This window comes from Purpureocillium lilacinum (genome assembly GCF_023168085.1).
Source record: "Purpureocillium lilacinum CBS 284.36 DNA, scaffold_1, whole genome shotgun sequence".
Taxonomy (NCBI): domain Eukaryota; kingdom Fungi; phylum Ascomycota; class Sordariomycetes; order Hypocreales; family Ophiocordycipitaceae; genus Purpureocillium; species Purpureocillium lilacinum.
In genome coordinates this window covers 386,688-412,416 of record NW_027072111.1, presented here as the reverse complement: position 1 = coordinate 412,416, position 25,729 = coordinate 386,688, and the positions used below count along the sequence as shown (strand labels likewise).

General features: G+C 52.4%; 5 protein-coding genes across 5 annotated transcripts; 2 read left to right on the top strand and 3 right to left on the bottom strand.

The window, feature by feature from the left end:
• Positions 1–4,797: 4,797 nt before the first annotated feature.
• On the bottom strand, positions 4,798–5,955 carry PLICBS_000046 (uncharacterized protein; the record flags this gene model as incomplete). Its single annotated transcript, XM_018328006.2, has 1 exon — positions 4,798–5,955. The coding sequence occupies one exon, from the start codon at positions 5,953–5,955 to the stop codon at positions 4,798–4,800; it is 1,158 nt and encodes a 385-aa protein (XP_018173401.2).
• An 886-nt stretch (positions 5,956–6,841) lies between these two features.
• Positions 6,842–7,920, bottom strand: PLICBS_000045 (uncharacterized protein; the record flags this gene model as incomplete). Its single annotated transcript, XM_065599482.1, has 2 exons — positions 6,842–6,854; positions 6,911–7,920. 2 exons carry the CDS (start codon positions 7,918–7,920, stop codon positions 6,842–6,844), a joined length of 1,023 nt encoding a protein of 340 aa, XP_065455554.1.
• A 4,668-nt stretch (positions 7,921–12,588) lies between these two features.
• On the bottom strand, positions 12,589–13,458 carry PLICBS_000044 (uncharacterized protein; the record flags this gene model as incomplete). Its single annotated transcript, XM_018328751.2, has 1 exon — positions 12,589–13,458. The coding sequence occupies one exon, from the start codon at positions 13,456–13,458 to the stop codon at positions 12,589–12,591; it is 870 nt and encodes a 289-aa protein (XP_018172672.2).
• A 2,892-nt stretch (positions 13,459–16,350) lies between these two features.
• Positions 16,351–20,972, top strand: PLICBS_000043 (uncharacterized protein; the record flags this gene model as incomplete). Its single annotated transcript, XM_065599481.1, has 8 exons — positions 16,351–16,529; positions 16,582–17,425; positions 17,477–17,922; positions 18,716–18,732; positions 19,537–19,576; positions 19,629–19,979; positions 20,310–20,896; positions 20,968–20,972. The coding sequence occupies 8 exons, from the start codon at positions 16,351–16,353 to the stop codon at positions 20,970–20,972; spliced, it is 2,469 nt and encodes an 822-aa protein (XP_065455553.1).
• Positions 20,973–24,089: 3,117 nt separating this feature from the next.
• On the top strand, positions 24,090–25,178 carry PLICBS_000042 (uncharacterized protein; the record flags this gene model as incomplete). Its single annotated transcript, XM_018328412.2, has 2 exons — positions 24,090–24,771; positions 24,846–25,178. Coding segments are annotated over 2 exons (1,015 nt in total), but the record flags the coding sequence as incomplete, so codon positions are not given.
• Between the last annotated feature and the right edge of the window lie 551 nt (positions 25,179–25,729).

Genomic DNA, 25,729 nt, shown 5'->3' with positions numbered 1-25,729 from the left:
CATTGTCTGAAGCGGCCAGAGACCGTTGTGCAGGGGAGCTCGATCCTGTTTGCAACGGGGTGTCTGGCGTTTGAATGTCCGAGTCGGTTGAACCGGAGGCTGGAGAGGCGTCCCTTCTGACCAGCTGCGGTGTTGGGTCCGGCGTCGGAAGAATGGAGGGTTCGCCCAGAGGTGTGAGAAGTCTTTGAGATAGAGGCTGTATAGGCTGTGACGTATCGTCAGCAGTTCCCGTGGTGGCTCTTATCGCATCTTCCACCCCCGAGTTCGAACCGTCTGGGTTGAAACCCAAGATGTTTTCATCGAACTCATAGAGAAATTCGTCCAGTATTGTGTCCCACTCTCGCTGAAGAAGTGGTTCAAGACCCTGTGGCGTTGGCCTGTACTCTACCGCTTGTTCAGTTTCGAGCTGTTCTTCTTTTCCTGGGTCGAAGAATTCGTCTTCGTTGAATCGCACATCTCGGGACAAGATGACTTGATTGAGCTTGGGGACCCAGATGCGGTAGATATTGCTGGCGTGGTAGCCAACCAGGTATCCGACGTGTGCTCGTGGGCCAAGCTTGAATTGGTTGATGTCCTTCCCGGCCTTGTAACGGCTGTCAAGGGGATATGCTTTGCATCCATAGGCATGAATCCCGTGCCATTCCGGTCGTAGGTCTTTCGTAGCATCAAAGTCGACGTTTGGTGGTCTGTACCATCGAAAGTGTTGGTGGAACCACCGGTCCATTTTCTCCTTGGGTGAGATCCAAGCGTTCCTGCGGCTGGGAAGAATGTTGTGTACCCAAACGGCTGCGCGGTAGAACTCTGGCCAAAGCTCTTGCGGAAGCCGGCCTGTCATGCATCGCATCCGTTCCTGATTGATCCCACCAGGTCGCTCGGCTCCGCCGGTCGGTTCTTTGGTGTGTGACGGCGGGAGCTCAATGTCTATTCCTGCCTCTGCGGCCCAAACTTGGAACTCGGAGTGTTTCTGATGTGGTAGGTTGATGATGGTTCTTTCGTTATCGATTCGTATCTTGCAAATCGACGCACCAGTGTGTCGTTTAATTCGTGCTTCAAAGTTCTTGATGATCCTGCTGACCTCCGCTTTCGAAGCCATGGACCAGGAGAACATCATTCCGCTAAACTCATCTGTCGCAAGCAGGACGTAGCGGTGTGTGTTGTATGCCGCAGGGAACTCGAAGATATCGAGGAATACCCGGTAAAACGGCTGTCTTGACCGGTTCGGTGATTCCCTGCGGGAGATAATCTCTGTCGCCTTGCCAGTGCCGCAGGCCGTGCACTGAACAGTAGTCGGTCCCTTGATCCGGACGCCTTTTGTCTGTAAGACTAATTGTTCTAGTGCTCGCGGCCCTGCGTGGCAAGCGCGAAGATGCCATAGTTCAGCAGTGTCTTGACGAGACGGAAGCGGAGCTCTTGAGATCGCCACTCCCTGTCGCTTCGGCTTATTGCCCTCTCGAAAAGGTGAGAACACATCTTGGAACGCGTTGAACACGGAGATCGGGGATTGTGGAAGAGTGAAGCAGGAGCGGGAAATGGGCTTGTATTCGACTACATCGAGGTCGTAATGATCTATGAGCTGACAGAGGATGTCGTTGTCCTCGTAGGTTCCCACTCGAAGCGTGTTGTCGACTCCGCAATGCCATAATCCTTTTCGTGCAAGTCTTCTTGCGCTGACGATGTTCGTGTGGAATCTCGGAACATACGCAACGTCAAGGAGGACAAGCGCGCGTGTGTTCCTTCCTTCTTCGCCGTCCAGTATGTTCTCCATTCTTCGGGTGCCTCGCGCTTCGACTTTCAGTGAGCCTTCACCGATCATGACGTAGTCACTTTCGGCAGTTTCACGGATGTCGGTAAGCAGACCTTTGTCGTTGACGATGTGCGTGGTCGCACCACAATCATAAATCGTCGAATTGTAGAGAGGGTGCTTTTCGCGCAGCGCCGCAAATACTGAGTCCTTGTTTCCGCTTGTCAGGCCGTTGGTGTCGATAGTCAAACCAACGAAGTCGCCGTGCTTGCGTGACCTTGGAATGGTGTTTTCGTTCTCATTCTGCTGATCAGACTTGGGTGCTGAGGCTTTGACCGTGTCAATCAGGCTCTTCCACTTGGCTTGCTTCAGAGCTTCCTTGCAGATCTTGACGCGGTTAGGCTTGACTCGTCTTCCGTCTTTGGAGTCACCATTGATCGCGATCTGCACAGCGGCGCAATCAACAGGCTTCCATCGGTGCTTGGACGAACACAATCCGCACGGGCAGTGGCTTTGTGTTGTGTCGGATACTGCAAACACACTGTCGGACAATCTACTTGTTACCCTGCTGCTTCGGACGTGTTCATGGAACAATTCGCCAAGGGCGCGGAGGTTGACATCCATCTTCAGGCCAAACTTCTTGCTGTTCATGATTTGAACCTTCTGCTGGCTTGCCCAGGTCGCGTCGAAGGTGGTGACCGCGGTGAGGAAATCGTTGATGGCAGATTGACCTTCGAGCTCGGCAATCTTGTGCTTTTCGCCTTCGAGCTTCGCTTTATTCCATACCACGAGCCAGTCCTCTGGTTTGATCCTTTTGGTTTGGAGCAGGACCTGGCGGTATCTCAACCGTGCGTCCTCCTTTTGTTCGTCTTCAGAGGGTGCCAGGCTCGACTTTAGGTCTCGGACGATAGTGCGAAGATCGGACTTGGAGGTGGTATTGCCCAAATAAGCCTTGTCAACTGTTGATCGGACCCAAATAGCGAGCTCAGCATAAGCGCGCTGTCGACTGGCGAATGTCGCAAGCTTGACCTTGTACTCCGCCTGGAGGCGACCGAGCCGGACCCACTGAGCATCAGTCAGATCAGCGGCCGGTTCAGGCCTTGGCCCAGCTGTCGTGGCATCCGAGTGCATAGCTACCGCCCAGAGATCATGCGCTGTCTTGTTGAGTCGCTCCAGCATTTCGTCAGAGGTCAAGGGCTCCATTGGTTCTTCGAGTGTAGGAGAATCCTTGTCGATATTGACGAAAGCGAAGATCTTTGAAGTCTCGGCCCTCGAAACAAAATCCTCGTACCAGGCAGTCCATTCTGATGGTCTGGAAAGCGTGACCTCAGATTTGGCAGCCATGTCGGGCTGGACCACCTAGCAAAGGGAAGCAATGATTGCGGAAGAACGTTGGGTGATTTGTGGAATAAGGCGCCGCGTGACTGTGTTGCGCGACGGTCGGAATCAGCAACGATTAGCTTCTGGAGTGGCTAACGGGCTCATAACTGTCAGACAATTGGCTCCACAGGGATCACAGTTGGCATCGTGTAATTGATGAGAATTATCTTGAAGAGCTATCTGCAAGCGCACGACAGTGCGCTGCTCTTTATACACAAAGGAAATATTTGCTTTGTGGTGCAAAGTCCCTGTAATTGAAGCTGGTGTGCAAATATATGCAACCAGTGTTTGAGCTTTGACCTCAACCGAAGTCAAAGCACAACGCGTGCAGGCGCTCGACCTTAACACACGGATTATAGCATCGGCTTCCGCGGGCAAATATTCTCAGTGCAGATGTTATGCAATATGAAGCTTGCTCTATGTGCGACAGGTATCTCTTCGCATCTGCCGAGATGCAAGTGGATAATGTTTCTATGATGTAAGTCGCCATCGTCGATTTCCCTTGGCCAGGATTTCCGTGGAGCCAGATGACCTGCGATTTTGACTCCGTGGAATAGCAATCGTCTGGGGAGTTCATCCATGATTGGAGGCTTGGTATGTTCAAAACCCATTCGCACGTGCCTTGGACTCGATCGACTTTTCGCTTCAAAGCCTGAAGGTCATTGAATGGGTCGGTAACATACAAATGCCCAAGAAGTGGAGAATCATCGACCTGGAATGACGGTTCGTCGTCGGTCTGACACGCGCCTTATTGTCATTAGTTCAATGAGTCATCACAAGGACAGTTGGCCTTACCGGGCGCAGTCAAGTTGAAAATGAAATTATTCCCGACCTGAGCAGTGCTTTGGCCGTCGACCATCAGCGATGATACGGAATTCATTTCGTCTTGCAGAAAGCGCGCCTGATGCCACCGACCCAGCGAGCGGGCATGTGGGGACGCTCATGGGCTGATCCCCCTTTTATTATGCTTTGGCCCCATGGCCAACCCCACTTGGTCTTGCCCCACCAACCTTGTTTGGCAGGCGCGTGGATCGGCCCGCCTCGGCTATTATGACACAGGCTCACGCTTAGTCGCATTTTACGAGATGCATTGGTCCTCAGCTTACGAGCCTGAGAGATGCACAGGCCCTAAAATCCGTGCCAACGATCTTGTGGCCCGTCTTACTTTGTGGGAGCATTACTCCGCAGCTTCCGTCTTTCACTGTAGTGCAGAATCCGTCCGATTACTCCGTATCTTCCCTCTTCACAGAGTGCTACAGCCTGCACCAAGCAGCGAAGCAGCGAGAACACAAATCAACGCATCGTCCACGACCAGCATGGCTGAAGTCTTCGGTACCGTGGTCAGCGCTTTGAGTATGTCCGCCTTGTCCAACACCCGCGTCGACTGCTCCCAGCAAATCCAGCTTAGCCGCCATTTCGGCCGAGATTTGAAGATTGAAGCTCGATGTGGCAAGATCCGCTTGGATCGAGTCACAGCAGCTTAGCTCACTCGAGCATGCGTATTATTACTCTCCAAACATGGATCGCAGCCGCCACACGCGTGGATCCAAAGCGATGTCTTGCATCACGCAGGCGAGAACCCAGGACAGGGACAATTATGATCAAACGAGGAGAACGCCTAGTTATTGGTCATGGTAATGCACTTGATCAGGCAGTGGCCAGTGACAGTAGATGGCCTATTTAGCTTGCCTCCTAAATATGTCTTCCCAAGAGTCTCGCGCAAACCGCTTGAAAAGTTGGTCCCGTCGTTCCACAAACTCTGCCCGCTCATCCGCAGACATAATGTCCAGAATGCTGTCGAGCTCGGCTGTTTTGTATTGCAACAAGAACTTCAATGCCTTCCCTGGAGTCCGTTCGTTGGAGATCCAACGCTGTACAAGATCCTTACTGAGGCGAATCGTCGCGCCACGCCGTTTGAGTATAACGGACATGATGCCCCACTTGTCACCTTGCAAAACCTCGTCGAGGATGTCGGTGTCAACTTCATCCGCAGACATAGATTCTCGGAGCAGGAGCCACATAATCTGGGTGCCGTTCGTATTACCATTGCTGGCAGCAGCAAGAAGGATACCCTGCGTAATTCGAATATTGGTGTCGGCAGCTTTGAGTACCTGTAAGAAAGCATCCCTATCCGAAGCCTTTGCAGCGGTCGCTAAGGCTTTCTCAGTTATTCTTATAGAGTGCTTGGCTGCATTGTGTAGCAGAGATGAGTACGAGTCCCACATGTTTGGGATTGCAGCACACAAAATCTCCTCTGTAATGCATATCTCCGGGTCGCGGCGGCCAAGGAGTAGCGGCATAGCAGCCCATGCGTTCGGGTTTTTCGCTGCTGCCATGATGACATCGTCTGGGATTGGCGAAGTGTCGCTAAAACGATCCAAGACAAGCTTGAACACCACTGCTGCCTCACCTTGTTCAAACTCTGACCTAGCAGCACCCAGCAGCACTCGCTCTGTAACTTTGAACTCTGGTCCGAGTCGCTCGAAAAGTAGCTCCAAGACGTCGTGGACCTGCCGTGAAGAGTCGGTGAAGTCTTTTGAGTTTACCTCCATAATGGACAGGATCATGTCATCGTTTATGCGGATGTCGTTGGCAAAACGGTCGAGGAGAGTCTCGGCGATTTGCGGTCCAAATTTGCAGTTTCTGGAGGCTTCTGTAATCATGGTCGCAGTCACCATCAGATTTTCGCCAAGTCGATCCAGAAAGTATGTCACCATCTCCTTGCTAAAGTCTGTGATTGCGATTGCCAATAGTGATTGATCAAAGAACTGGTCGGTTTCTGGATGATCCCTGAGCAGGTCAAAAATTTCATGACCATGGTCCTCATTGGCCATGATAGAGCGCAGCGTTGAAGTCGTGACCTCGAAGTTGGGATGAGTGATAAGGGATAGCATGTCGCTAGCATTGAAGCATGCAGCAGCAGATTGTTGCAGACCAGGCGTTAATACAATCTCATCTCTCCTAACTTCGAGTATCGTGCTCAGAATTTCGCCTCCGGCCCGATTCGCACATTTGATGGAAAACTTGGTCAGCGGTACACCAAGTTCCAAGAGCCTTGCTAAGGTGAGAAGGCAACGACTCTCTATGGCGTCGCATATCGGAGATTTCAAACGCGAGAACATGTTTTCATCCAGATATTGCCCAGGGTTAATCCCGGTGCCCTGGTTAGAGGTCTCAAAGGCGTAATCGATCAGGCTGGGAATACCCCATAGTGCTGCCACATTCAGAAGCGGCAAGTTCTCCTCTATTGATTGCCAACATAGCATGAGCGGGCCTTCCTCGTCGCGGCTCATTCGTTGTCTTAGCCATTCGTCTCGTACTGGCGACGGGTCTGAAAAAAATGTTGCAATTTCGTGTGTAACCTTGAGAGCTGATTGCGCAAGGCGAGCATGCTGCGGCCAGTAGGTACTTGCATATCGTACGAAGTGCCCATTTGGGTAAGAGTGACCTTTGTGTTGTATATAGTGGTTGATCAACTCAGTAATGCACCGTCTGGCTGCAGCGGCATGAATTTCGTGTTCCGAGCTGTTGAAAAGTCCAGAGGATGTGAGCAAGAACTCTTTTACAGTTGAGTGCAAAAGAACGACTCGCTCATGATTGGACTGGGATGATTCGTCCAGTTCATTGTCGTGACTGTCGAAGCTGCGCCCCATCTCCGTTGTGATGTCAACAAGTAAGAAACACCTATCGATCCGGTCGCGCATGGACTGGAGTCTCGTTTCATGGTCGTCCTCTGTGTCAAAATAGCAAGCTTCTGAGAGTTCCAACAAAGTAAGCGGTCGAAGTGACGTTGACACAAGAGACAAAATCTTCTTGGTATCGGCGGCTCCAGGGGCATCAGAGCTGACGAGAGAGTCCAAAATCCTGGAGTAGAGAACCTCTAGACTTTGAGGCAGGCGGCTGAGAAACTTCAACACGTCCACCGACTGGATCAGCTGCAGCTCCCTGCAGGTTACGCCAACCCAAAGAAACGTGTCTTCTGCCTTCTCTACCAGAACAGTCTTGACTTTTTCTTTGAGAGCTTTAGAATACCGCCTCCTTTTGGTGAGTTTCTCCACCTCGTAGTCGATGTATTGTTGAACATCTTCCTTTAGTTGAGGAAGAGACGCCAGCTCTATGTTTTCGAATTGGCCAAGATGATCTCGGATGTGGACATAAGGTCTGCTTAGAAGCAGGAAGTGTATGTTCGGAGGTCCATCAGGAGTTTCAAAAGTTTGTTCGAGTTGAAGAAGGAGATCGTCTCTGGACTCATCGCCACACTCATCCAACGCGTCAATAATGCAAAAGAGCTGGCGGGTGGAGTTCGCTCTAGCCGTTTCCAATAACAGGGTCCAGAGGGAGTCGAAGTCGCGGAACAGCTTTTTCTTGAGCTGGCCGTAACGTTGTCTCGCGTAAGCCGGGATGAGCTCGGGATTCGAAGTGTAAAACTGCCACAACAGGCCCCGAAGAATAGCATTGGCATTCGCCCTATTTGCGTAGCTAGTGTCGCAGAAGAAATAGCCAAGTGATCTGCTCGCATCGGCACTGAACGACTTAGTCAATGCTTCCGTGATGTACATGGCTAATGTCGTTTTCCCTTGGCCAGGATTCCCTTGTATCCAAAGTACTCGAGACGTGGGTTCAATCGAGGAGTTGCGCGAAGAGTTCAGCCAGTTGACGAGCTGCGGAGTCGTGAGGATCCATTCGCATGTGCCATCGACCCTGTTCCGTTTTCGTCGTTTCAAGAACTGCAGGTCATTTGATGGATCCGTGACGTAGAGGTCGCCGAGAAGGTCGCTGTCATTCGGGGGTCCTATCATTGCCAGCCCGTTTTCTGTTGTACAAGGACCTCAGTCTCTACCATTGATATTATAGATATTCCCTATATGGGTTTGACTTTGGCCAGTGGCCATCAGGGAGCCCACGAGATTCATAATGCCGTGCTGGAGCACATGTGTGCAACACGTGTAACTGAGGCAGTCAGGATACTCGCTCGCCGAAAGCAAAAAGTATACTGAGGGATTTAAATCTTCCCCTGCTCTTTCCAGTGAGAAGGTATCCGGACGGTACGTCGCTAGCCGAAGCACACGGCGTCGCTGGCAAGACTCTCACCACACAGGGGCATTGCCTGGCTGCCTAGCTGTAGCATGCTGTCTCGTCCTGCAGCCACCGTGGCTAGTTCGTCTCAAGATTCGCACCATGTAACACATTGAAGAACACCCCTGGCGGTCATGGTTGTGCTAACGCACAGCACGCACAGTGATTGGCAGTCTAGGCGCCGAGAGTGGGATTGAACCATACAGTGCCCCACGCGAAGAATCCTTTGCGCTGCGGGTGCGGCTCGCCGCTCTGCAGAAGCTGAAAATCACGCCATTGTCTGCCCAGCCTGCCTTTGCTCCGCTCTCGGACTCGCCAACTGTGGCATACTGCGACAGGCAAGGTGAAGTTCCTCTGCAGCCGACGATGTCGAGCACATTCTCGGGCATCACCAACAACTATGGTATTTGAGTACAAATCAGAATAATACGCTAGTGAGTAACCAAGATGGATCAAACCTGCTGCATTCAACCGGCTGGCCTGAGGTCATCCTGCAAGAAAGGTGCGCCGATGGCTTCCATATCAATGAGAAACAACCCAACGCGGAAAATGTTCTGACGCCATCCTCAAGACAGGGTGTTGCTTCGGTGCAACGACAGACGCAGACATAAATGGGGATTATTCTAGCATCAGCACAGCGTGCCATGGTTGCAAAGGGTCGATTGTCGAATGATCGACGAATCTAACTCGCTACGGAGCCGGCTGATAGTGGAGGCGTAGCAAGTCAAGGCATGCCCACGATATTGTCCTCATGGCACTCTACAGCCTCATCCCTTCGCCCCCTCCACCCAAAACACGTCGTCCCAAGAGTCGTGCTCAAAACGCTTGAAGAGTTTCGAGCGTTCTTCCATGAATCCTACCTGCTCTTCAGGAGACATCGTGTCGACAATACTGTTCACTTCGCTTGTTTTGTATTCTAACAAGAATTTCAATGCTTTCCCGGAGGTCTGCTCGCTTCGCAGCCACCCTTGTATCAATTCTTTGTCGAGATGAATTGCTTCTCCTCGTCGCTTGAGTATGACGGACATGATGGCCTCATTAGTACTCATTAATGCACCTTCGAGTATTTTGATGCTGACTGTGTCATTTTGAGCCTGTCTCCTGAACAAGGTAAGCAAAATGTAATGTCCGTAGTCCGCATTATGAGTAGCAGCAACCAGGATCTTGTCAGTAACCTGAATGTGCGAGTCCACGTTTTGTAGAAGTTCTGCAAACTGGGTTCGACTCCAGTGCTCTGCAGCAACGGCAACAATCTCTTCAGTTATTAGGATGCCGGCGGCAGCCAGTACAGAGAATAATTGTTTTGCGGGCAAATGAGGGATTGCAGCACGTAAAATATCGTCTCTGAGGTCTATCGTGGCTCCGTAGCGATTGAAGAGCAGCGGAATGGATTCTCCTGCATTCGAGTTTTGCGCCATGGCCATGAAGATGTCGTGTGTAATTTCCAGGCTATTATTGGCATGATCCAGAACGAGTTCGACTACAGCTGCTTCGTCGTCATACTCAAACTCGGCTTGAGCAGCATGTAGCAAAATTTGCTTCGTGGTTCGAAAGTTCGGCCCAAGCAACTTGAACAGCACCTTCAACACATCATGGATGTGGGATGCCTCAAGTTCCTGCAACTTCAAGATGGCTATAATGATGTCGTCGGATACCTCCATATCAGGGTAACGCTCGCATAGGAGTTTGATAATCTCTGGCCCGTACACGATATTTTCGGCGGCCCTCAACACCATTGGTGTCTCTATCGCAAGACGATTGCCAAAATAGTCCGTCAGGAACCTGACTGACTCCACGCTCGAGTTTTCAATTGTCTGCTCGAGCAGCGATGTGGCTGAGATGGCGTCTATAGGGGTGCGGGATAACAACATCGAAAGCACCTCATGGCCATGATCTTCGTTAACCATGGCACCATAGAATAGTGGTTCTGTTATCGTAAAATCTGGGTGATCCACAATGAAGGCCATTTCGCTGGAGCTGAGATACGTAGCGGCACAGTTGGCTAGGTCGCTTCGCTGCCTGATCTCGTCGCCTCGGGATTCCAGTAGTGTGCGCAATATCCCCCCTTTCCCCTGCATTGCAGCAGAGGCAATAGTCTCCTCCGTCAGTGGGATGCCAAGCTCTAGGAGCTTTCGAAATGTGTTGATTGAACCTCCCACCGCAGCGTCTGTTAATGGTGATTGCACAGAGGTAATGATATCGTCATGACCACGCTGCGCGAGATCGACTTGCAAACCCGGGGAGGCTCGGCCAGAAACATAGTCGACTAGACCTGGGATTCCCCATAGGGCCGCCACGTTCAGAACGGGCAAGGCCGGCCCTGTCGAATGCCTGGCAATGACCACGCCGGGGTTGTAGCCGCCCACCCATGTTAGCCATTTGCTTCGCAGTGGTGACGGATCCAGAAAAAATGGCTCGTGGGCCTTTTGAACTTGGAAAGTCGCCCCAGCGAGTCGAGCGTGGTAAGGCCAGTAATGGATCGCGTATCTGAGCCAACCGCCGTGTTCCCGGAAGCCCCGGGTCTCCGATAAACAGGTAACAACCTTATCGAGACATCCATAGGCGGTGATAGCATGTGACTGTTCTTTGCCGCCGTTGAAAAGTCCAGGTATTGATGTAAACATGAACTGCTTCACTGTCTGATGCAAGAGAACAACCCTTTCGTCTTGGGACTGAGCTCCCATGCTGGATTGAATCAGCCGATTGCAGATAGTGTTGCCCTGACTGTCGTCCCCATCTAGTACGATATCGATGATCAAGAGGCAGTGGTTTACCCGGTCGCGCATATATTGCATTCTGGTTTCGATATCTTCATCCACATCGAAACCGCAAGCGTCAGCCAACTCCAATATTGTCAGTGGATGTGCAGAGGTTGCCACAATCGTCAGCATTCTTTGTACGTCAGCAGCCCTGGGCTTTTTAGGGTCAAGAAGGGAGGCGAAAACCCTTTGGTAAGACCCTTCTAGCTCTACGGGCAACCCTTTGAGAAAGCCAAGCACATCGATCGAAGGAATGGGCCGCAATTCGCGGCAGGTGAAGCCAACGCAGAGGAAAGTGTCTTCAGCCCTTCGTTCCAAAGCAGATCTGACTTTTTCTTTCAGACTTGAAGGATATTGTTTCAGCCTGGTGAGCTTCTCTAGCTCGAGACTGATGTACTGCCTAACATCTTTCTTGACCTGAGGGAGAGACGTCAGGTCTAGGCTTTCGAATTGGCCAAGATAGTCTCGGATGTAAGCGTAAGGTCTACTGAGAAGTAGAAAATGCAAGTTTGTAGGTCCACGGCCAGTTCCAAAGGTTTGTTCGATTTGCCGCAGAATGTCGATCCTGGACTCTTCGCCACATTCATCCAATGCGTCAATTATGCAATAGAGCTGGCGAGAAGCGTTCGCTGCGACCGTTTCCAAGAGCAAGGTCCAAAGGGAGTCGAAGTCGCGAAATGACTTGTCTCCGAGCTGGCTGTACCGTTGTCTCGCGTAAGTCGGGATGAGCTCAGCATGCGAAGTGTAGAAGTGCCACAGTAGCCCTCGAAGAATAGAGTTGGCAGTTGTCCTAGTGGCATAACTTGCGTCGCAGAAGAAGTAGCTCAATGCTTTCGTCGAATCATCTTTGAACAATGCGGTCAATGCCTCGGTGATGTACATAGCTAATGTCGACTTCCCTTGGCCGGGTCTCCCATGGAGCCACAGTATGCGGGACACTGGTTCCACGGAAGAATCGTCCGGGATATCTATCCACTTGACAAGCTGTGGAGTCGTAAGGATCCATTCGCAAGTACCTTCGACCCTGTTCCCTTTCTTCCGTTTGAGAGACTGCAGGTCGTTTGATGGATCGGTGACGTAGAGGCTGCTGAGTAGTTCGCTGTCGGGTGTTCCTGCCACTGTCAGACTTCATTCTGGTTCGCATTGCTGGCCGTGCTTACCGGAGAAATGAACGTTAATGACATCTCCGATATGGTTGTTACTTTGGCCATCGGCCGTCAGCGAGCCCACGAAATTCATATTTCGTAGCCTGGAGTCACGATATGCGCAACCCACGACCAACGTATGTTGGGGTGTCTCTGGCCAACACCTCATGGCTGCTGAGGGATTTAACCTGCCTTCTTCCCTATTATTTGTCGGTTAGGACCGCTACACGTGACATCTTACCCAGCGGGGCGCTTGGGCTTGACCCAGTTGCGATTATTCTCGGCGCAATCTCCGTGCGACGCTGCTGCAAGGGTGGAATATGACGAACTCTGTATCATCGGAGCAGAATCAATTGGCCCATAAGCCACTTGGTCATGTTTTGAGCAATACGATCGTGCAACCAGCGTGAACTTAGCTCCCACGCACCAGTATCTCGTGTTCGCAGCGGCAGCTCGTTCTAGTAGCACCGCAGCGAAAGTCTATGGTCTACGAGTGGAAGAAACCCCGGCCGCCATACTGGTTGCCGACCTGAACCGCTGAGCCCCCTCTTGCCGTGATGGAGCCGGCGGTGTTCATCGTTTGATCCGCAATGCTCGATCCCCCGCTCAAGGCTGGTTCACTCCAAGTGTTCCCGAGTAGCACCCTTGCCGTCTCTTCGGTCTTGATATCCCTGGCATGATTCCTCCCAGTAATGCCTTCCAACTTCTGTGCAGCAGCATCGGACAAGGCACCGTCGGCGCCGGTGGCTGCATCTCGGAGTGCCAACAAGCTCGCTTCGTCCGCCACTTGTTCGATTTCGAGGCTCATGAGCCGCCGGCTTGCGGTTTCAGCTGGAAATAAATTCTCAAGGTCGTCTAGGAATGACGCGATCTGGTCGAGTAGCCTGTCGAACTCCTTGGCACCGTACAAAGCCCACTTTGCTTTCTTCATGAGACTAGTGCGCGCCTGTCTTTGGCGAGCGATCAGCCCAAGCCGGTTGTGCAAACCTTGGGCAATTTCGTCCATATCTTCATCTTTGAACGCCACCAACTCCTCCCGCTGTGCCCGCTTCGCGTATCGCTCTGATGACCTCTGTGCAGCTTGAAAGAGAAGTTCAAGCTCTTCAAGGATCACCCGGCCCTCGCGAGAATCGTTATCGTCCGGCGTGCCACTTGCAAATCGAGGGTCATCGTTGACTCTGATGGCCTCGCCCCATCTACTGAGACGTAGCCTAGCGACATCAAGCTTCAGTCGGCATCGTTCGTAGTCGCTGCCGAACTTGCGGCCAAGCTGTATGTACTCAAAACAGTCGACACAGTTATTGAATAGCGCTGCGGCGCTCAAAGAGCCTGAAACAATGCCAAAGACTTCAGCCATGGCATTGATGAATATGTTGATGCAAATGGAAAGAACACCGGGGCGGTGCTGAGAGCCGAAGCGTTCTTCGTCGCAAGCAAAGTGCAGCACTCCGAGTCAGGCGCAGTGCATGGCTGTTGCCTGGCTTTACTTGCTAATGCACCTCGTCCTGCAGGCCCTGGCCAGCTCATCTCGGGATTCGCCCGATGCGACCCTTCGGAGAACAAACCACTGTAATTGGTGAGGTACGCGCCGAGCTGTCATCAAAATGTCTCTGCCCCACACCACCAATCCTTCACCCTGTGAGCGCAGCTCGGGCGTTTTGAAGAGGTTGATGAAGGCCGGTACCTGACGATTTCTGGTCTTCTGGACTTCACCCGCCGCAGTTTCTCATCGCCCATTGCGCTAGCATGGCAGGTTGATCGACCCCAGAGAGACGGAATGTTGAACAGTCGGCCTCGGCTTGTAGCGCAGTGAACGTTCCCGCGAACGCCGGAGGTACTTTCGCGTTTTTGATCAATCCACAGGCTCGATTGGATGCGGAAGCACTCGACTGGGTTCGGCAGCCGCACCCTCCCGCAACTCTAGCCTGAAGAGCTCCATGAGCAACAGTTGACACTCACCAGCCACGCTGACAACCACACAGGGAGGGTTGAGTCCGCCTTATCTTTTGTGTCTGAGGGGATGAACGTGAATATGGCTCGGAGTGAACTTTGCGCTATTTGTTGGTCCATGACTTCTGGATGCATTCCTATTGGAGAACAGCCAATCTCCAGGGTGAAGTCACATCTAGGATTGCCCCGGCTCGCAATCTGCCAGCCTTGCCAACGTACCACCATCAACCAACATGCACCAAACCAACAACGGCCGGCATCGCTGGACCAACGGGTTACATTACCAACACGTTATGTGATGGATTGGCTTCGAAGCTGGCTTTGCGTATATCACTGTAGTACAGGACGCGTCCCCATTACTTCGGAACTTACCTCTTCGCGATCTACAGCACGTGGGGCGGCTGGCTGACGGAGAAGCCCCGCCTGTGTACTCGAAATTTCCTTTTGTTTGCTGGCTTCCGGGTTGGCTGGATGGCCGTACACACGTACGCACAGGCACCCGGCTACCTTATGTTGAAAACGGAGGAAAGGAGTGGCCTGATGAAAATACTTGGGGTGCACGTATGGACAGCATCGTCGCGCAGTGCATATGCAATATGCGGGATCATGCTGGCCAGACCGCCATTCCGCACAAAAACAGAACCTGAGGAGGAGAGATACACAATCCCCAAGCAACTCAAGAGGACACCAATAATAACCTCAGTCTTGATGACGAAGATGATCTAAGTGCCGTCATTAATGTTGTGTGCGCGTTCATAATTCCCGTCGCGGATCTAACACCTTACCCACCTCACTCACTGCCTCGGCAACAAACAGGCGGTAGCAGCCTGCCGCGTCGCTCCCACGCACTACTGAGGCGAGAGCGTGTTGGTCCTCGGATCCAGCCGCATTGCCCCAACGCCAGTCCAACGGGCCAACCCGCCCCCCCCCCCTTCTCCCCCGCGGCAGGATCACTATACGTACCGTCATACGGAGGTACCTGTAATCAGAAGCTCTTGTAGCGTCAAGGAGTCGGGAATTCGGCCTATCTGCCTGTATAGTGCGGCTCATTTCATCGAAAGTAGACGGCGACGCGTTTCCTCCTAGGTAACGTGCTCGCTGTGTGCAACAGAGACATGCGAGTCGAGGGATCCAAGTTCTCACCACTGGCTCGTGAGCCTGCTCGGCAGGCGTTTCGTTAGTACACCTCACCGACGTTGAGCCCTGTAAGACTGGAGCCTCGAGCACACGTTCTGGCCGTTCGCCTGCCTTGCGGCACCGTCACATTCGGTGCCGATTATGCATCGCCACCTACCGCAATACTAGGCGTCAAATCGCACCAACGCAGCTACAAGGCGACTGCCTGCCACTATATACACCGTCCCCTCTTGCGAACAATGGCAGGTCAAGGTTAAGGTCCCGAATGTCCATATTTTCACACACGCATATTTCTATTTTCGCACAACTCCATTGCCAAGGCCATACCAGCCACTGAGAGTCCCTGTCAAGAGCCCTAAAAATAGGTCTTCCGAAGTGCTGCAGTGCCATTTTAGCTGTTTGCGCACGTAGCCGCAGCGCAGGCTGGTAGGCTATGGCTGCGGGCTGCGGGGCTGTGCCTGCAAATGAAGGCATTACGAGCTGCGGGCTGGCCGGGCTGCGGAGGGGAGTTGAAGGCATCGCGGGCTGTCGGGCTAGGGTGGCAGCCTCTTCGTGACAGTGTGGCACTGTAGCCTAGACTTGGCGGTGCGATCTGTGCGAAAGTAGAGAAACGCGTCTGTTAATTAAGGATACTCAAGCGCTCCATTTATGTTTCAAGCTTGCGCGTCCTGTCCAGGTGCGGCGGACAGAAACCTCGACGAGACAACGCTATCCGGGGGGTGGCAGGGTCTGGAGCTGTTGGGAGCCGAGAAAACAAGTGCGCTTCTGCACGTCCTGTTGCCTAACGCCGACGCAGGACTGTGGCCAAATATCCATTGCTCGTCCGGGGTGGAGCCGTGCCGTGCTGGACCCTGACGCGCGGGATTGTCGCGATCCTCCCGTAGTGGCTAGTGCACCACACCCCCACACCATAGCACCCTCCCTACGCGCCCGCGGCGACCCGCATGCGACAAACACGGCTGCAGGGGCCTCGGACTTCGGAGAAGATACCCATCACAATATGCAGCCTGCCTTGCACCCCAAACATGGTCATCAATGCGCCCTTGTCATCGAGACTTGAAGTACTTCAGAGCACGCAGAACCACCTAGGCTTCCACGTATTTTCAAGTGCACCAAGCCCACCAACGACGAGAACATTGTTTTTTTGTATACCGGAGGCATCATGGCGCCCAACAGCCCAACCACAGGGCAAGTAGCAGCCAAGAGCCTTGTTCAAAGTATCGCATTGGAACACGGGTACATACGCGAGGCCGTCTACGCACGAATGGACTCCGACATGCGCCGCGAGGTCCGAGCGGCAATGGGCGCCAAAGACAAGTTGATTGGGAGCTCCGCCATGCTGTACGGGTTTCTCCTTGCCGCAGAACTGTCTGGCGCTAACGTCAGGTTGTAGGCTTGCGAGAGAGCTCTACTCCAAAGACGTCCGCTTCATCTTCGAGCTATTGCAGAATGCAGATGATAACACCTATTCTAATGCTACTTCTGCACCATACGCTGCCTTCTATCTTTTCCACAAAAAGGTTATCGTCGAATGCAACGAGGATGGCTTTACTGAGGCCCACCTACGCGCTATTTGCAGCATCGGGAACAGTTCTAAAGTCAGCAATCATGGTTACACCGGCGAGAAGGGAATTGGGTTCAAATCCGTGTTCAAGGTTGCCTGGAAAGCCCATATCCAATCCGGCGATTTTTCGTTCTCTTTTACTCATCAGCCTGGCGACTCGGGAATGGGCATGATCTCTCCAGAATGGGAGGGCTTTTCCAAAGAGCCCTCGCGGCAGCAAACTCGAATCACCCTTTACTTGATCGACGACGACCAAGCAACTATACGTTACGAGTCCATTGCGCGGCAACTTCGCGAACTGGAAAGCACCATGTTACTTTTCCTGCGAAGATTGAAACGGATCGATGTTCGCATTTACAACGGTGATGACGTGGAAGTATCCGCAACGGCACTGGCAGTTTCTATGGATGAAAAAGTGCACAAAGCCAGCCTGCAAAGGATTCACACTCAAGACGGGACTTCTGAAACGACTCGGACTTACTGTCACGTTACAAAACATCTGGCGACTGGACTGGCGAAGAGCGACAACAGAACGTACACGGAGGGCCAAGACTCCAGATCATACAGCACGGCCGATGTTATCCTCGCCTTCCCCATCTCGGAGGATTCCACACCGATTGTAGAAGCGCAACAAGTCTTTGCATTCCTGCCCATTCGTCGTCTCGGCTTTAACGTTGGTTCTTCCTTCATCGGAGGTTTCTTTCCATGTGCTAACTCTTCCAAGTTTCTGATCCAGACCGACTTTGTTACAATGGCCAATAGGGAAGACATTGTTTCTTCTTCTTCTAGGAACCTGGCTCTCCTGGACAATGTCGCCGACGCTTTCATCAAGGCCATTCATCAGATGTACAACCACGAGACGCTCAGGTATCAATGGATGCGTTACTTGCGTAACATGAAGACATATCCGTGGGAAGCCTTCTGGAAGAGGCTGGTTGAGAAGATCGAGAATAGACTCGCAACGGCCGAGATTCTCGAGCCTCGACGTAGGGGCTCCCCACGGATTGTTTCCGATCTCAAGCCCCTGACTCGGATACATTGTGATATGGACGGCAACCCACTCTTCGAAGACCTCCCAGGACGAGCAGAGAAATACATCTCTACGGACTATCGGGACGATGATCTGCAGATCCTTCGCGACTTTGGGATTAAATATATGGCTCAGGATGCGTTCCTGGAAAGAGTGAAGCACGACCTCAGCCGGACTGATTCTCGAATGAGGAATCCAGCAACAAGCCAGGCCTGGCACACTAGGGCAGCAAAATCCCTTGACTTGTCTTTTCGCAACCAGTGGACCCCCAGGATCCAAGAAACAAAAGCCTTGGCTATTTTACCGCTAACTGACGGAAGGTGGATCTCTTCGAATGGTTGCGAGGTCTTCTTTCCCGTCATAGGTGACGGCATCCACATCCCTGTGGACTTGGAGTTGAATATACTGGCACTGTCTGCGTGTGGTAACGCAGAAAGAGCGAAGCTTTTCAAAAACCTCGGAGCTGTACAGGCCAATGTGCCCGATATTCGACAAAGGATTCTACTGAAGTACGGTGTTCAGAGATCTTTGCCATACAGGCCCGGCTCAGTCTCACTGGAAATGTCTTATTCGCATCTCACATTCCTTTACCACACTCACGAAGAGAAGGATGTTTCACAGCTCAGATATCTGGTACTATTTGACACGGAGGGCCGAGCTAGAAGGCCGAGCGTGGCCGACTGCTATTTCGCCAATGACGACCCATACAGCCTTTGGCAGCTGTCGCAGGAGGGTCAGGACGAATGGTTTAAATCCAACATTTCTTTCGTCCACTGCAAGTATTTTCAAAATCCACTCGACGCAGACAAGCCTTTGACCTGGAAAAGTTGGCTTGCTTTGCTGGGAGTGCGAGATCGGCCACAGCTCCAGGGCAGAAACGGAGAACCGCTTGCTTCCGCTTGCCTTTATGTGGCTAAGCAGATGCCCTCAAAGTTCCTACACTTCTTGCGGTACGCTTGGGAGACCGAAGAAGAGTCAGTCACATCGAGAAATGAAGTTGTCAACGCTTTGCAGAGCTTAATGGTTCCGTGCCAGGGGGGAGCTACTGGCACAGCAGTGCTGAAGCCGCTACGGGACACTTATTTGCCGCTTCCCAGCCTTCAAGAAAAGTCTGATGCTTTCTTGGGGAAAGACTTTTTCCCATTCCTTGAGTTTGGTGAGAGTCTAACGAGCAACGTGAAAGCTGGTAACTGGGAATTCCTCAGCTCGAGCCTCGGGGTGGGCAGAGACGACAACGTTTGCTTCTACCTGGACATGCTTACTTATATGAAAAAAGCATGCCGCGGAGGTAAACGCGTGAATCCATCACGAGTTGTAAGCGTATACTCTAGGATTCATTCGAGGTGTGAAGAGGCTCCTGATCCAGCAGCGGCGCGTCAAACAGTGCGGTAAGCTTCTGCGGCCTTTACTGTGGCGTCACTTTCGGCTAACATTGCACAGGAGTGTATTTGATTCTATGTTGTTGTTATATGTCCCGCAATTCGAAGATAACGGAGGGGTCTGGGTGTCCAGAGACCAATGCGTGCTCGATGCACCTCTAGACTACGAAGACAAATACCCGCTATTAGCTAGGTACCAGGCCGCTTTCACCAACGCAAATCTCAACACCCTCTCTCAATTTTTCGCCATCACACTTGCAGTTGAGACTTTCAGCTGGGAACACCTCGTAGATGAGTTGAGATACCTAAAGTATACAGACAGATGCGACTTTGATCGCGTCCGTGTCCAATACGAAAGGCTTGACCAACATCGAGGCAAGTGGGCTGCGACGGACATTAACTTGGGAACTTTGAGGTGAGATATCAGATTTGCATCTAGTACGTCACACGTTAACAGCTGCGAGAAGGGACGCCTTTGAATCTGAGGCTCTGATCTTCCTCCAAGACAACCATGCTGATTATTTGTGGGTCAAGCCCTCGGAGTGTCTCTGGTCAACTGCGACCGATATTCGAAACAGGATCACCTTGAACAAATACTACGATGACGTCTTGGAAGATTTCTTTGTGACAGCTCTTGGGGTGTCTAGAGTCACCATTGACATGATATACGACGAGCTATATACAGCTGACAGGGCCAACGTCACACTGGAGCACGTCAAGAGTTTATTGAGCATCCTTTGCACGCTTCTGGAGACTGAGAAGCTCAAGCCAACGCAAACAGCAGCCAAGCTGCTCGAAAGGGCTATTCTGCCTGTCAGGTATGCAAGTGGTGACGTGCGACTTGTTTCCGCCGAAGTCGAATTCGCTATAGTCGACCGGCGGCCGCTTGAAAATCTCTTTCGAGATAGAGTCAGGTTGCTCGATTTTACTCTTGTCGAAATCGTGAGGCTCGAGCCATTGTTGAGCTGGATGAATCTAGGCGACAGATACTTGTCGAAAGCTGTCAGGCACAACTCTTGTGTTGTAGATCCAGAGTTAACATGGCTGGTTTCAGACCCTGTCCGGGACATCAAACGGAAAGCACACGCGCTAACACGGTAAGCAGTATTACTATCAGAATGTCCCCAGGTCACTAACTGCCTTAGCAGAATCGCGACGCATCTTAGAAGTCCTCGCGCCCGCAGCTCTGATCAAGTTCAGACATTCTACGCTCTTCTGCTGAAAACTGAGACATGGGAAACCAATGGAATTTCCGCGACGCTTATTCTGGCCCAGGACGGCCTCCATACCACTGTTGAGTTGGAGCAGGGCGAGGTCTGCATCGATGACAAGGGCGATATGCTCAACATTTACGTGCCACGGGACGAAGAATCGCAAGATGTCTGCTTCGGTTCAGCTCTCCCGGAAAAGCTTGTCGAGTGGATGGCAACAGATCCCACAACGCTGCAGATCGACGGCAGCATGGCCGAGTCTATGGTCAAAGTTGTCACGGGCGTTTTAGGGACAAGATCGCCGTCAGCAATGCAGCGTATTCTTGACATGCAGGGCATCGTCGACATTGACGTTGCCATCGAACCGCCTGTTGTTGCTTTGGAGCAGACTGACCAAAGCCGTACTGGTACGGCCATCGATGAACCAAACAGGCCGCAACATCAGGAAGAGTCGATCACTTTCTCTATTAGGAGCCGCAGCAACTCCACGTCATCATCGACTCTCGCGAATGAGTTTGCCATGAGTACACCAGCGCCGTCCCCCACAATTGGTTCCAGAGCGCCCCACGACACCGGCATCCCGAATGGCCCTGAGGGTAGCTTCAGTCACGACACATACATTGAGATTCAATCTCACCACCACCGCCACCGGCAGATTCCCTATCGCCCCCTCTCAACAATCACCACGACTAGTGGCGACTGCTATCGCTTGTTACTCCAACACATCGTTGCCTGCGCTCGAGCCACTGCCATGCCACGGTACGGCGTTGCTAGCCTGTCAACGCCCGCCACCCCGCCCGTTCCAGCACTACAAGCTATTTCTGGGGACACACACGGTGATTGGCTGAGGCGTGAGTCCGCGACGTCGATTGAGCGAGATTGTAAGGTGGGGGCCGCGGGCGAGTTATTCGTTTATGAGCTATTGAGTTCGCTTCTGGAAGATTTTGGACCCCAGTGCTGGCAAAGCACAATGCGACGGCTCGTGACGGGCCCAGCTGGCCACGCAGACCATGCGAACATTGAGCCTTGGACTGGTGCAGCTCAAGACGAGACCACAGACATCGTATACAGGGACATAAACGGTGCATTCACACGCCTCCTGATCGACAACGGATATCTCGATGCAGGGACGTGGACAGACCGGCAAGGCGTGCACTACTATATCGAGGTGAAGAGTACATTTGGGCAGTGTGCGCTGCCATTTTTCATGAGTGATCGGCAGTATAACTTGGTAAGTCATGTTTCAGCATTGTGCGAACCTTAGAGCTTCGTTTAGCACTGACGAAATCCAGATGACTGAGCTCACAACGGAGAACTCGGTATACCTAATTTTCCGCGTGTTTAGCATGACTAGCGATGCTGTCGGGGCTCGGATCTATGCCGACCCGAACAGAATGAGGCGGGAAGGACAGTTAAAATTCACTGCAAATAGATGGGCTGTAGCACCTACTGCTGGACTAGGTGGATTATAGAGAAGTTGACAGATCGCTTTGTATTGGAGATTTGTTTGCTGTTATAGCTTCGCCGGATCGGATCTTATCACAAGGCAAACGAAGCAAGCTCAAGCAACCGCAAAATGACGTCGAAGGCACCGGGTTTGGTGGCACGCGCACAAAAGGTAGCGGACATTTTTAAAGGAGTAAATTAAGGTGGCCGATTTTGGTGTCTTCTCTGCAGGCTGCACCTGTTCAAGGCGATGCACGGAATTCCTGACCCGAGGACCCTTGCCCCAGTAAAATTTATCACGAGGCCCTTCGAGTGTGGACATTGCTCAGGCGGTCTCTCGTATAGTCCGAGCCATAACTGATCGAGACAACAGTAGTGGGGCCTCGAGTATTCAATATAGTGACACGACTTGTGGGTGGTGCCTGATACTGCTCGTCTCGGTGTTGAAGGTCACGACATTGTTTTATCGAACAGTGCGAGTTCAGGCCGTAAGTCCGCTCGACTCAAATTGGATTCGCGATGACGCTGATATAAGAGTGATGTCTTTGCACGAACAATGTTCGAAAGGACTTATGCCTCGCCGACGCTCGGTCCTCCAACGGTAAACAACCCGTAGGCAAATCTCCATGGTGGCGTTTCGCAGCGAGACTCTCCCTGCCGGAGGCACCACTACTGTACCAAATGTAGCCTGGGCATTAAAAGAGCGGTCAAGTGCAAGGGTGGAATAGAGGGATCATAAATCCTTACTAGATAATAGTTTAATCCACCCCGTGGGCGGTTAGACAAAGGGCGAATGTCCCAAGGCCACACGCTTGACACAGGGCCACAGAGCATCCACGATCTTCTGTACTCTCTGCCCCACAACGGTGCTCTCAGCAGCAAAGCCAAGTACACCGACTGTGTACAAAGCCATCAGGATTGACCACACAGCGACTTGATCTCCCGCCAGAGAGCTGACGCCGTCCAAAACAGAAACATCTGCCTTGTTGGTACCAAAATAGTCTTCGTACAATTGCTCAAGCTCTGGGGAACACATCAGAGTATGTCCACCGTCGGCACGGACCACGTCCTTCTTTGCACTCTGTCGCAAGCTCTCTGTGCGGTAGAAAGATGCAAACGCCTTGCTGTTGAAAATTCGCCAAACGGGTAGAGAACGCTGCCCACAATGCCTCTTTGGGCCGGGTTTGATGAGAAACCAGGCGAAGGGCAAACGATACTGTTTCTGCAATCCCGCCAGCAGAAAAAGAAGAGTTATTCTCCAGCTCTCGACATCCTGCATCGTGGGTTCGCTGTCGGCGGCCCAAACCGAGGGCATCTCCTGCTCGAGTCTCTCACGAATCGATGACTCATTGCCCGCAAGGGCATGGAGAACACCAGAGGTAAAAAGAGGGCAAATCCATGCTGTCGTGGTGCTTTTGTAGTGACCCGGCACCAGCTGGGGAGAGTGCGCAGCCCGAGGATCCAGTCTGGTCAAAAGTATCGGAGTTCGTCGTATTCGTCTTCTCCTTTGCGAAGGCGTAGCAAAGGCATTCCGCTGGGTCATGGCTAACACCCGCTTCGTTGCCTATCAGAAGAAAACCGATTAAACAATGCTGGCTAGACAGCAACGCTGCATCGTTGTCAAAATAACGCTTCGTCGCTGATTGTCGTGAGCACTGAGCCAGCCCAATATCAAGGCAGAGAGCAAAATCTAGGAGAACCACTAGGTTGAAAACAACCGGGCGGCGGGAGGCCACTCGCCCTTTATGCCTCTTGGCATGGTAGTCTCACCATACACCACGAGTGACAGCCAATATGTGGGTCCAGAAGACGACTCTCACCACTCATCGTTCCTCTGCCATCCAATCCCCGTGTTTAGTCACCAGCCATCCCCGCCCATTCGATTGGCTGTGAGGCCCCTGTCGCGTATTAGCATGGCCAGCGGAGCGCGTACCAGCACTCTTGACGCTCATTTCCAACCCCTACAGTCGCCTGAGTTGGAAAACGAAGAGATTCCTGCTGATGCGGCCCTAACATACTCATAGCGCCACCCAGAGCTGGTGTGGGCCCCGGTCGAGAGCGCATGCCGAGACCCTGGCAGGCCCAGCCCCCCTTACAGTTAAATTGTTACCCGCAGACGTCGCCAGAAGCACTGTTGTTCTAGAACATTCCCTGAGTAATTCCCGAATAGGTCCTCTCCCTTTCCTGACGTCTAACCCAACCTTTCTTCACCTTTCACCACTGCGTCGTTCTTTCACGTCTTGGATTAACAATACATCCGTAAGGCAGAACATGCGCCGCCCTGCCCCGTTCCCATATCCCTCCCCCCCGATCTCACCACACGATGGAGATACCGAAGGCGGTATCCGAGCAACGTTTGCGACACCGCCCAAACAGCCTCCAAGTCTCTCAGCTGTCGCTGAGAAGAGGCTGGGAATAACCCTGGAGGGTAATTTGCGGCTGAATCAGATACTCGGGACCGGAGCCTATGGTGTCGTCTACTTGGCTGTGGACGCCGAGACAGGAGACTGTTATGCCGCAAAGTGCCTCGAAAAGTTCAGCGCGGACGGGACGCCTCTAGGCCTCAGGGCCATCGCCCACCAGAGAGAGGAGATTCGGCTACACTCTTTAGCGTCCGCTCATCCGAACGTGGCATCGTTACACAAGATCTTGGATTACCCTGACTGCACCTATGTCATCCTGGACTATTATCCTGAGGGTGACCTGTTCCGTAATATCACCGAGCTCAGGCGGTATGTTGGCAACGACGAGCTATGCAAGAAGGTGTTTGTCCAACTTTTAGACGCGGTAGAGTATTGCCATGGGCTAGGGATTTACCACCGGGATCTCAAGCCCGAGAACATTCTGGTGTCAGATGATGGCGATACTCTAAAACTAGCTGACTTTGGCCTTGCAACTTGTGACAGCGAATCCAATGAGTATGGCTGCGGCTCCATGACATATATGAGCCCAGGTAAGTTCACCCAAACCTCCAGTTCTATCGAGCTCTGAGTGCAGGGCGCTGAACCATGGTGTTTCATGGCACAGAATGCCTGGTCACTTGTCCTTCTGGCTGTGACCAGTATTACAAGTGCGGACCGCATGATGTCTGGTCGCTTGGTATCGTTCTCATCAATCTGACCTGCGGCCGGAACCCGTGGAAGGAGGCTTTGCCGAAAGACCGGGCTTACCGCAAGTTTACCCAACGCCGGGGCTTTCTCAAGACGATCCTTCCCTTGACAGACGAATTCAACGATATTCTGTCTGACATCTTCAACCCGGATCCAGAACTCAGAATTACGATTCCAAAGCTCCGGGCCAGGATTATGGAGTGTGCCAGGTTCACGGTGCGCGCCGCAGAAATTGCGTCTCTGCCCTCAAGTGCACCACACACTCCCTCGTGATCATTGATTCCAGCGGTTTTGGCCAATTACTGGCCGCTGCGACGTCTGACACAAATCTCTTAGCACTACCAAACTATGTCTCGCTTGGCGAGGTAAGCAAGGCAAACATCCATAGATTCAAGCGGCCAGTAGAACCTCTCCAGCTGACGGGTCTCGACCTGGTCTAATAGAGGTCAACAAGAAGCCAATCACAGTGCATGACTTCCTAACATTGAGTTGTTGCCTCTCCGCAGCGCGCTCGTTGCGTACCCTCGAGTCGAACCAGGTTACACGGTCCCAGAGTTGACAACCTTCCGACGAGTTTTAATCCGTGAAGTCGGGCTGGTGTGAGCATTGAGGGGAGAAACCTGGACTTGAGACAATCCTGCTGAAAGCGTGGGTAATATCGACCTGCTATCTCGTGCTGCCTGCGTTCAACATCGGCTCGGAAACGTCGCCAAACTCGTGGCTGTAGCCCTAATATTGATGCCCTCGATGATGCAATGCGTGACTGTACCTCCAATACGAATGGCAGCTCATTCGGGGTTT